Source organism: Globicephala melas, chromosome 1, assembly GCF_963455315.2.
Source record: "Globicephala melas chromosome 1, mGloMel1.2, whole genome shotgun sequence".
In the NCBI taxonomy this organism is placed as follows: domain Eukaryota; kingdom Metazoa; phylum Chordata; class Mammalia; order Artiodactyla; family Delphinidae; genus Globicephala; species Globicephala melas.
The window spans coordinates 14,914,852-14,927,027 of record NC_083314.1 but is presented as its reverse complement, the minus strand read 5'-3'; the positions used below and the strand labels follow the sequence as shown (position 1 = coordinate 14,927,027).

Sequence of the window (12,176 nt, the reverse complement as noted above, 5' to 3'; positions counted from 1 at the left end):
CACTCCAGGCTGAAGTTTTACATACACCCTGTTATTCTATCCGCCAGCTAGCTGCAAGATTCTATTAAGCAGTAAGTGAGAAGATTATATTGCCTGCAAACTGATGGTACAAAAGACTCTGCAATAAGTCATCAGAGCCCAGGACCTTCTGAAAAGACGCCAAGAAATATTATAAATTGCTCTATCACGATTGTCAGCCTGGTTAAAAAACCCGGAGCTTCCACGTGGATCTGGTTCCCTCTGAAGCTGAGCTTATTTCCCCAGCTACTGACAAAACTGGGAAAATTCCAGTCGTGTCATCCACGGCTGCCCAGTTCAGTCCCTGGTGCCTTATAACAAACGTGGCCCAGAAAATAGCGAGCTATAATCCAAGAAAACTCCGTGTCTGAAATGAGAATTCTAGGCTGTGAACAATAACTTCTGCGTTCCCCTGAATGACTGTCCAGTGTTAACATTCCAGAGGCCGGCAGTTGCTACTGGAAATATTTTTGTCTTGTTTCCTCTTGGTGAATCGAAGGAAAACAAGTGCCCCATGGAGATCATAGGGTCTATTGGGAGTAGTGTCTTAGAGCCATTATCAAAATAGATGTAACAGTGTTGCCTAGGTGCTTGGGGCAGCATATTTTTAGGATAAAATGCTTTCTTCATTGAATAGAAAGAGCACCAGGGAAGGTTTTTCAAGGGCAAAATCTTTGTAGACTCTGACATGAATCAAAGACTGTTGGGTGGGTGATCACAGCCAACAACAATGAACTAAGGAACTCAGTGGGAGGGCTCGGAAATTAGAGAGGTTTTCCTCCAGCCAAGAAGTTCTTTAGAATGATGTTGATTTGTTTTTCAAGGTACAAACCAGTGTTACTTAGTGAAATCAAGGTTGTCATCCATATATGTCAAGACAAATTTATTGAAAGAGAACATTTGGCAGAAGGATGTCAGATTCATCGTAAACCATGTCTATATGCTTAGCTGAAAATCTATCATTTATGAAAATACTCGGGACCAGTGTATTTTCTTTCCATTCACAGTGAAATTTTTATAAGAATGTGGTGTTTTTTTCTATAGCTTGGGGAAGATTCCTTTACCCCAATGTAGTCATTTATTCATTTTTCACAGCACAGTTCAATCATTTGCTCCTGTGTGAAGAATTCACTGACTTTCCAAAGCACAATCTCAGCCGCTGTGGGGATGCATCCGTGTACACGGGTGTCTGGTGCTGACTTGAATCCAGAGCCGTTGCAGTGCACGCTCAGCTGTATTGTGATTTGTTGACATGTCTTGTCTCCTTGTAAAACTGTAGATTCCTTAAGGGCCAGGGACTTCCTCTTTCTTTCCCAGCCCTGCACATGTACAAAATGGTAGGCTTATTGATAAGCGTTGAGGATTCAGCTGTAAATGAGACGGAACTCTGCCCTCAAGAACTCATCCTAAGGCACTATTAAAAATTCTTCTGCCTTGACATTTCTCGTTGTCATTGAAGAATTATAGAATGTAGTGGTTAGAAAGGAAACTGGAATTCTTCTTTATATGTGATCTAAAATCCTCGTATGGCAATTTGACAATTTCCCTTCTGTTTCTGAAGAAATATAGAAATCTTGAGACAGTCATTCAGAGAAAGGGCATCTATAGATTCAGCTGTGATAATTGAATCACTCCTGAGTGTTTTCTGCAACGTGGCTCCAATTCTTAGGGCACCCATTTTGCAAATAATAGTAAGTGTTACGATAAGATAAACATTAAATAGCTCTCTTAGTGCCACCTATCTGTATTTTCATATTTTATATTATTTTTCTTCTTATTTATATCAAGATGTACTTTTATTTCCTTTAAAACTTCTTACAGTTTTGTTTTGGTTTTGTTTCTCTTTTCACACTTAACTCCCCAGAAACCTTTGTATTTTTCTCTTTTCTCCTTGATAAGCTCTCCTGGTTTTGCCATGGATTTCCATTTTTGTCAAAGGTATTTTTGTAAGGTGTTGAAAAATTAACTAGATTTTCTTCTACTTTTTTTTTAAATTTGATTTGTGGAATGGTTTTCCTAGTGTGCTTCATTTTGCTTCCTAATGGGCCATCTAACTCACTTGACCTTGTGGACAGTACTATGTGACAGCATCCTAATTGATGTTCAGAAAAATGACCTTGAGGTACCAAAAAATATCTCATAATTTAAAATGTATCATTTTACTTATATACTACTTTTGGGTGGAGGATTTCTATTCTGCATAAGCAATAATCCTTGCCTCCAGGATCTTACCATCTAAGGGATAGTATGCACGTGAAAAGGTATAAAAGAATCTGGCACGTCTGTATATGATGAGAGTACCCAAAAAGATATGAGAACCAAGAAATCATTTTCTGCTAGGGTGGTTTGAGAAGTTTTCATGAAAGATTTGAATGGAATTTGAGTTGAACGTTGAGCCTTGGAAGTAATTTTAAGAAGAAAAGAGGGGCAAAGATAGATAGATCATCCTCAGAGGGACGTCTGAAGGACACAGCAAAAACTGAATAAATCAGATCGGTGCATCAGGAAGTTCATATAAGGTAATCATTGTAATGTTGCTGGAAAAGTGGATGAGAGTCACATGGGGCAGGGATTTTGTTGGCTAGGTGAATATTTTATGTTTATTCCAGAGGCCATAGATATCTATTGATTTTTTTTTTTTTTTTTTTTGCGGTACGCGGGCCTCTCACTGCTGTGGCCTCTCCCGTTGCGGAGCACAGGCTCCAGACACGCAGGCTCAGCGGCCACAGCTCACAGGCCCAGCCGCTCTGCGGCATGTGGGATCCTCCCGGACCGGGGCACGAACCCGCGTCCCCTGCATCGGCAGGCGGACTCTCAACCACTGCACCATCAGGGAAGCCCTCTATTGATTTTTTTAAAAGTTGAGTTAACGACATTATCAAAAACATCATAGGAGGAGGAATATGATCGTGGTATGCAGTGTGGATTAGAGGGGGACAAGACGGAGGCAAAATGCCCAGTTAGGAGATAACTACCATAGTCCAGGTGTGAGCTCACACAGGCCTCATTTAGGGGCCTGTCAGAAGGGCCTTGTTGCGAAGGATGAGGATATAATTTTCAAAGAAGAAGAGGAACTAGTTTGAAAAGAAAGGTGATTATTTTGTGTGTGTGTGATGCTGGGTCATCCCAGTAGTTTCCAGCACTGGGTTAAAAGGGATGGGGCAGGGGAACTTGTGCTCATGCCTTGATACTAGAAAGTGAACAAATGATGACTTTGTATTGACTTTTGAGGAACAAAAAAAGGGAAATAATGCTGTTCGGAAAACATTTTTTTTTCCCCTTTCTAACTAGTTATTGTTCCGCTCTTCCTAAGAAAGCAGAGGCCTGGGTTTCTTTTTAAATAAGTATAAGGAGAGCCACGTAGAGTGGAAGGATCTGGTAGTAGAATACTAATTAACCCCCAGAAAATGGCTAGCAACACTCTCTTGATGCAAAATAAATTTTCAGTGAAAATCACAGTGAAAAATTATTCATCTAAAGTTCAGATTCTAAATCCTTTTATTCTCAGCCGTGACCCAGCCAGTTTGGTTCCTTTGACTTATCCTTGGTTTTCTGTGAGTGTAATAATACAGTAACACAGTAATATCTCTGAGGAAGGTGATGGTGTGTGCTTATGTTGATGCAATTAATATTACTCTTAATATTTCACCTATTATGTTAAAAAGTAGTTTCTTTTATTATTATAAATGCCCTGAATTAGAATGCTAATTTAGTCAATTTTGATAGGATTATCTTAAGTTATAATACACAGGCTTTTTTTTTTTTTTTTTGAAGTCATGCATACTTAACCAGTTCCCCGTAGTTATGAGTGGTTAGGTATTACTTCCTGTTGAATTAGCAGTTGCTGAGTAGTTGAGTCTTTCTACAATCCTGCAATCCACTAATGTGATATTTAATGAGGAGACATCAGTCTGGAGAAAGGTAGTCAATATAAATCAGTGTTTACAAAGTGTGATTAACTCTGAAATATTTCATCAATGCTGTGGTCCCAGGCAGACTCTATGCTAATTACTAGAATCTGTGCATGTTTCAGGGGACTTGGATGGACCCTGGGTATTGCAAACATGGAGCAGCAAAATTGCAATTATGCTCGGACCGTCTCTGATGACAATTTATGCATTTGGTCTGATGACCTCCCCCTTCCCAAGAGGGCAATAAACAGAATGCATTTTCATTAAGATACTAATGCACTTAATCACAAGGGGAAAGGGTTAGGAAGTAACGAAAGACCTTCAAGCACTATGTGACAGAGCTGATAGGGGAGAGAGGCTTTATTTTAAAGTCAGCTTCTCTACAAAGCTGTAGGCAGCCCCAGAGCACTTCCCACACATAGTCTTTGGCACTAATTGAAAAATTGCAAATTAAAGTTTGGATCTTCTGGCGACATCCTTATCACTTCAAATCTGTTGTTACTAACGTAAATGATGTAGACTGTAATATTAAAAATATAATTTCATAGCAGTTTATTTTTATTTATAACACTTCCATGCAGCTTGAGTGTTTGGAATTCATTATACAAGTAATTTAATAAACATGATGATGATGATGGTGGTGATGGTGGTCATGATGGTTGTAATGAAGATGGTGATGATGATGGTTGTAATGAAGATAGTGATGATGGTAATGATGGTGGTGATGATGGTAATGATGGTGGTGATGGTGGTGATGATGGTAATGATGGTGGTGATGATGGTAATGATGGTGTTGATGGTGGTGATGATGGTAATGATGGTGTTGATGGTGGTGATGACGGTAATGATGGTGGTGATGGTGGTGATGATGGTGGTGATGGTGGTGATGGTGATGATGGTGGTGATGGTGGTGATGATGGTAATGATGGTGGTGATGATGGTGGTGATGATGGTAATGGTGGTGATGGTGATGATGATGTTAATGATGGTGGTGATGATGGTAATGATGGTGGTTATGATGGTAATGATGGTGGTGATGGTGGTGATGATGGTAATGGTGGTGATGGTGGTGATGATGGTAATGATGGTGGTGATGGTGGTAATGATGGTAATGGTGGTGATGGTGGTGATGATGGTGGTGATGGTGGTGATGGTGATGATGGTGATCATCATCATCGGTAAACATTTTCCAAGAGTAAAATTGTATTGTAAGGCTCTGGTAAGTGATGAAGCGAGAACCATGTAACTTCAGTCCCTGCCCTCAAGGAGCTTACTGCACAGTCCCAAATTAGCCTACTGATCATTTTTCACAGTGAGATTTATACTGTTCAGTGTCAGAGAGACAAAAAGTCTGATGCATCAGGGCATTAGCAACCAAAAGAAATCCAGGATGGATGATACTGTAATACTTTTTTTTTGTTCGTTTTGTTTTGGGTTTTTTTTGCCGTACGCGGGCCTCTCACTGCTGTGGCCTCTCTCGTTGCGGAGCACAGGCTCCGGACGCGCAGGCTCAGCAGCCATGGCTCATAGGCCCAGCCGCTCCACGGCATGTGGGATCTTCCCAGACCAGGGCATGAACCCGTGTCCCCTGCATTGGCAGGCAGACTCTCAACCACTGCACCACCAGGGAAGCCCTGTAATACGGTTTTGATGTTGGTGTTTTTATGGAAATAATCTGCTGGGAGATTTCTTTTGGATCCTCAAATTCTGGAAGACTGCTACTTTGTATGAGTGGATGAAGCATAATTTTAAAGGCTGATTCTAAGCTTAATCTTTTGAAGAGCTTCACCACGTATCTTCTCATTGTTTGATGCATCTTCAGTGGTTATAGCGAGCATCTGGCTCCATGATATTTGTGACATCCGCATGACTCCCGTTGACTTTTTTTTTGAGGGAGGACGGTAGGAGTAGCAGAGTTGGTGTTGCCTTGGGGTTGCTAGGATTGCCTGGGTCTTGCAAATCTAACAGCTTCTTTTCTTAAACTCTGTGTTTTAGGTAATATAGAATATAGCTGCCCTGCCACGAATGAATGTGAAATCACAAAGCGCAGACGTAAATCCTGCCAGGCTTGTCGCTTCATGAAGTGTTTAAAAGTGGGCATGCTCAAAGAAGGTAAGGCTGTGTGCTACTGCTCCTGTACTTTAGGCTGGGGGTGCGGGATATACAGGGAATTACAAAAATATTAGAGAAACCAGGCAACTCTGGGGTCACAGTAAGTATCCTGAATCTGATAGCAGAATACTCCTCCTTTATACCTGGACTTGCTGATCTCTCGTGGCTAACTGCTTGACATCAACAGGAAGGGACAAGGTAGGACACATCTGATGTGTAGCTAAACCCACCAGGTATGCTTGGCAGTTCGGTTTCTTTTCATCTTTACAGTTTGCAGAAGGCAAAGGATGAAGGGTAGCCAAGAGGCTACTGTCATTGTCTTTTTGCTTTCTTTTCACTACTAGGTCTACAGAGGGATCCCCCCCCATCTTTACTGAGGTATAACTGACAAATAAAAATTGTGTATTTTTAAGGTAGATGACCTGTATTTCATTAATATATATTTTGAAATAATTGCCACAATCAAGATAATAACACATCCATCACTTCATATGGGTACCGTTTTCTTTCTTTCTTTTTTAAAAATTCATCTTACGTTTAAAGTACTCTTTATTCTTTTCTAATCTTATCTTTGGGACTTATCTTCTATTATAAAGAGTTTGTAACAATGGTATTAAAATTGTTGCTTTCAGTTGAGGATAACAGCAACAAACACAAAATAGTAACAATGAGCATGTATTCCGTGCTAAACGAATTGCCTAAGTTCCCACAGCAGATGAGGGTAGAGCCAGGAACTGAACCCAAGTAGATTTTAGAATTCACTCAAGTCCCCCCCCAAATCAAAGTTCCTGAAATCTTTGTATATTTCAGTATGTCTAGTGAAACTAACATTTTAGCTTGGCGATGGAGAAAAATTGTTCTTTTCTGTGGGACGCCTAGGTTTAGTTTTGGGTTTGTTTTTAATATATTTCTGTATATGTATGTGCTTTGTAGGTGTGTATTTTATATACTGCATTTAGGTTTCACTGTTTCCTTCTCTTCAGAAAATTTGCCAGAGTTTAAAATAAATATGATAATTTTATACAGTAACAAAATGGAACTATGGTCATTGAAGTTTGAAAGAATATGAGGTAAATTAAATATTTAAATATACTGTTTCTGTTGAGTCCTAGACTGTATCTTGTTCCTGGGGTTGGCCTTATGAGTTTGTATAATTTGTTGTTACTGGAGATCACCTATTTTTTTTACAGGCTTTTTTTTTTTTTTAGTAACTTTATTTATTTATTTATTTTTGGCTGCGTTGGGTCTTCATTGCTGTGCGTGGGTTTTCTCTAGTTGCTGCGAGCCGGGGCCACTCCTCGCCATGGTGCGCGGGCCTCTCATTGTGGTGACTTCTCTTGTTGTGGAGCACAGGCCCTAGGTGCATGGGCTTCAGTCGCTGTGGCTCGCAGGCTCTAGAGCGCAGGCTCAGTAGTTGTGGCATACGGGCTTAGTTGCTCCACGGCATGTGGGATCTTCCCGGACCAGGGCTCGAACCCGTGTTCCCTGAACTGGCAGATGGATTCCTAACCACTGCACCACCAGGGAAGTCCCGAGATCACCTATTTTTTAACTGCAAAATCGAAGTAGATCCAAGTATTTATTCCTCATGCATGAACCAGAGCTTCAATTAGGTACGGCATCACCAGATCTCATAATTTTTCCTGGCTTGTTCTTATTCCAAGATTTTTACTGTGAACCATGTCATAGGAAGATTAATGAAGCAGATTGTATTTGGGTACGTGGAATTCATGCTATTTTTCTCTTGTCCACTAAGATTAACTCCTCCACTGGCTAGGAACTAAGAAGATTCTCCCAAAGTCTTCTCATCCTCAACTTGAAAAATAATTGTAAACAAGCGTGTAACTTTATCATGAAAGCCTTATGGAAAGAGGACCAAGATATTTGCCAAGTAAAAACATAAAATAAAAAACAGATTGCCTGCAGCAACATGGATGGACCTAGATATTATCATACTAAGTGAAGTAAGTCAGAGAGAGAAAGACAAAAATCATATATATCACTTATATGTGGAATCTAATAAAATGACACAAATGAACTTATTTACAAAACAGAAATAGACTCACAGACACAGAAAACAAACCTGTGGTTGCCAAAGGGGAAATTGAGGGGGGAGGGATAAATTAGGAGTTTGAGATTAACAGATACACACTACTATATATAAAATAAATAAACAAGGACCTACTCTATAGCACAGGGAACTATATTCAATATCTTGTAATAGCCTATAATAGAAAAGAATCCGAAAAAGGTATATATGTGTGTGTGTGTGTGTGTGTGTATATATGTATAACTGAAACTATACATTTGCTGTACACCTGAAACTAACACAACATTGTAAAGCAACTGTACACCTGAAACTAACACAACATTGTAAATCAACTTTAATTCAATAATTAAAAAAAGAAAACAAATTGCCTAGTAGGATGATTCCATTTACATATAACTATATTTTATATAAAATATGCTATTAAACTTATATTAAATAAAAATTTTATACAAATTTGTACTGTAATAATTTATATTAATACACGTACATTATGATAGTATATGCATGGAGAAACAGAAGGAAGGATAAAGATTGGTACCAGTGTTAACACTGGTGAAAAAAAGTCAGGGTAGGGAGTACTTTTCTTGTTTACTCTATAGCTTTTGGCACTGTTAGGATTTTTCCACAGTGAACACGTTTTGCATTTATAATCCATTTCCTAAATATTTATTAAGTTCCTCTCATGTGCCAACCACTATTCTAGGCTCCAGTGATGCCACAGTGAAAACGACAGATATGGTTTCTCTTGCTAGAAGAAGGCTTATGTGGAAGATACTAAAAGGATAACAATTTTAACAAAGGAAAACATATGAATAATAATCCAACGATAACAGCCCAACCCATATGACAAAGCGTTTTCCTCTGAGTTAGGACAGTGGTGATAGCTGACTTTCTTGTGGTGGAAACATTACCTTAGTAATTGCCTTAAACCCCATAGCAGAGTAGCAAACAAAACATATTTCAGAGTGTAACAAGTGATTGACAATAATATTTTTGGTCTTAATTATCTTTATATTGCCACTTAGTTGAGCTATAGAGACTCAAACCAAACTTACGCTATTTGAAAAGGCTTAATTTAGAGTTTGGACTTGAGGAATCATTATTTTCCAAAAGCAAATCAATGTTTAAAAATGTTATAAAAGTAATGTATCAATTAACACTTTGAATGGGTATGTCCTAGATTTGGATTTTATTGTTAAAAACTAAACTACATGGAGATATGCCTCCATGTCCAGGTAAATAGGATCTTTTTGAGCAGTTTGATTTTACTACTAGTGTACTCACCTATTTACCCTTCCAGTTTTAAGGAGGAAGTAGTAAACCTATTTTCCCCTAAATAATTTTCCCCATTGTGTTTTCAAGCAGGAACAATCTTGAAGGGTGGTTAGAGTGACTGAAAAGGTGTGAACTGTGTTTAATTAAACATTGTTGGTGAAAGTAAATAGGACGGGTGCTTATCTATAATTCACACCTCTTCAGTTGCTGTTATCAAGCCTTTAGAGGGACTGTTTTCAAGGGAATTGCTGCTGTTGCTGATATACTCAAAAAATAATTTATTTTCCTTTACTTCCTTGTGCCCACTTTGGTGGAAAAATATCTCTAAGCCCCTTCCCCCAAATAGAAAGGAGATGATAGTTACGAGTAAATATGGAATACTCTTTTTCTTCTGTCCTTAAAAAAATACAGTGAAATATTGCATTACACCCTGCATATAAATGCACAGTTATGTTTGGCCATCTCCTTGGCTCAAGGCTTACCTTCTCAGCCTGGAGAGAATGATACTGTCTTAAATGTATCTTTATGGATGGAGAGGGGTTTCAGTCCCATGCAGTATGTCAGAGATCATGATGTTGTAAATCTATTCCAATGTAAACCTGTTCAATTCGATTACCGGTCCGTAATAATATTTGTCTGTACAACCCCCACGTTGGCCACAGCAGTCCATACAGGCTGATGGCACAGCAGGTCGGGAAATTGACAGACCAAATCTATTTAAACAGAAAACAACATGAGTTCTAGGATCTGAAATGAAATCAGATTTCAACAGCTTTGATGGGAATCTTCTTTCCTTTCACAGGTATTTTTATTCACCTAGCCATGTGCATCTTAGATAAAATGCTGCTTGAGGGAAATGAAGATGTTTTCATTAAATAGGGCGTTTATAGAAAGATGAGACTTTTACTCTTTTAAAAATAATGTCTTGGTTTTACTGAGTGGCATTTCTACTAATGATGTGAGGTACAAAATGGAAGTGGTGGCTTAGTGGGTCAGCAACTCCAGTTACATCACAGTGTGTGTAATTAAATCCCTATAATACATGGCTTATCGTTAGTCAGCACCAGAATCATGTCCAGATGAACCATGTTTGGTTTTAATATTAGCATTTTTGAATCAAAATATTGTTACCAGTGGAAGCAAAAAAACAGTTGTGTGGGGAAAACAACAAAATGCAACAACATAAAACTGTGAGAAGTACAGTTAAAAAAAATGGTACTTCGTTCAAATCCAAGTTGTTGCACCATTCCGCGTCCTGAAAAATCCCCTTCGCTTTCTCTGGGCTCTGCTGTCTGCCAAGCCTCACGAATGATGGGCCAGCATTATTTTTTCGGCATTATACCGTACTGTATGTCAGAGAAAACCCATCTATTACAAGATATCTGGTCTCAACATTCCCTTTTCATTTTTTTCAGGTATTGTTTATTTGAAGGAAAAAACAAGAACTAATCAACGTGCACCTATAAATCTAGTCAAGATTTATTTTTATTTTGATCTTTCTCCTTAGTTATTTAAAGGCTACTGTAGGACATACTGGTTCGGTTTTCTCTCTTTCAGTGGCAAACAGACATTTTATGAAAGCAATAATTACTTTATTTACATATAGAATTCACGGATCCAAAGATTGAAGAAAGGCTTTTTGCTCTTTATTGGCGTGATGGGTTTCACCTTGGCGACTCAAGTATTTTTCTTTGACTCTTGCACGTGAGAGCAAGAGACGCACATTTGTGTGCAATATTATATTCCCCAGCCAGGCCAGCCTGCGTGCCGCAGTACAGATGAACCCAGGCAGCCTGGTGGACTGGTTTAGTTATTTCATGCCAAGAAATTGTGCTTTGCACTTTGCCTTTAAAAAGGTGGTTACTTAACCCTTCTAATCATCACTTTCATCATTTGCAAAATGGTAGTGGCAATAATAGTATTTGCAAATAAAATGTTGTTGTGCATAGCCAATAAGATACTGCAGATTAGGTGCTCAGCATACCATGTGACCCAGAGCAAGGACCAGATCAAGGTTAGCTATTGTTGCTGGAGACGGTAGGGGTCAAGCTTTAAGGTCAGGTGGATCTAGATTGAAGCCCTGGCTCTGTCTCCTCCTGGACCTGGGGCAAGGTATGTTACCTCTAGGACTCACTTGCTTCAACCTATTTATTTATAAATATGGAACTTAATCCTTTGTCTACCAAAGAAAATGGACAAATCACACACCTTTTCAAACAAGAAGAAATACAAGAATTCTACTAACTTCATAGGTACATTAAATTTTACTGAGGTAACTTTGATATCAGACCATCGTGGATAAAAATTCAGAGGAGAGAAATAAGTTTTAGCACACCTCCATAAATATTAACTGAGCTTCTCCCATGTGTCTGGCAAAAATATTGTGCTTTGGCTTTTAATTCTGATTTTCCACAGCTTTGCATTGTGATTTTAAGCAAGTCCATTCAACTCTGCCTTTATTTCCATATGTGCCGGGGAGCAGTTAGACTACTTTCTTTCTCATCTCTTCTATTCTAAAATTCTGTAAGTTTTGTTAAAAATGATATAATGTCTCTAGAAACATAGTACCAATATATGACACAAAGATACTTATAATTATTACCGCTGCTGATGACTATGTCCATAAGTTTGAAAATACAATAAGAGCTGTGATTCGATAGACATGGCTAGTGAATTGTGCTACTTTGTAAATTTTGTCTTAACTGAATAATTCTTTGGATGCTTTCCATCTTTCTAGAAAAGCAGGAGGTATGTTACTTTTGTCAAAGTTGATAGAAGTGAGTTGAAGGAACAGTAGAACAATTAATAGG

At 38.6% G+C, this 12,176-nt stretch overlaps 1 protein-coding gene across 24 annotated transcripts in view; it reads left to right on the top strand.

Annotated features, from left to right (window-relative positions):
• Positions 1-12,176, top strand: part of ESRRG (estrogen related receptor gamma) — a 640,838-nt gene that overhangs the window by 485,082 nt on the left and 143,580 nt on the right. For all 24 annotated transcript variants that reach the window (XM_060296399.1, XM_060296971.1, XM_060297084.1 and 21 more), the window contains one exon: positions 5,925-6,041. In XM_060296399.1, coding sequence (XP_060152382.1) covers positions 5,925-6,041 — 117 coding nt within the window. The remainder of the gene's footprint in view (positions 1-5,924; positions 6,042-12,176) is intronic.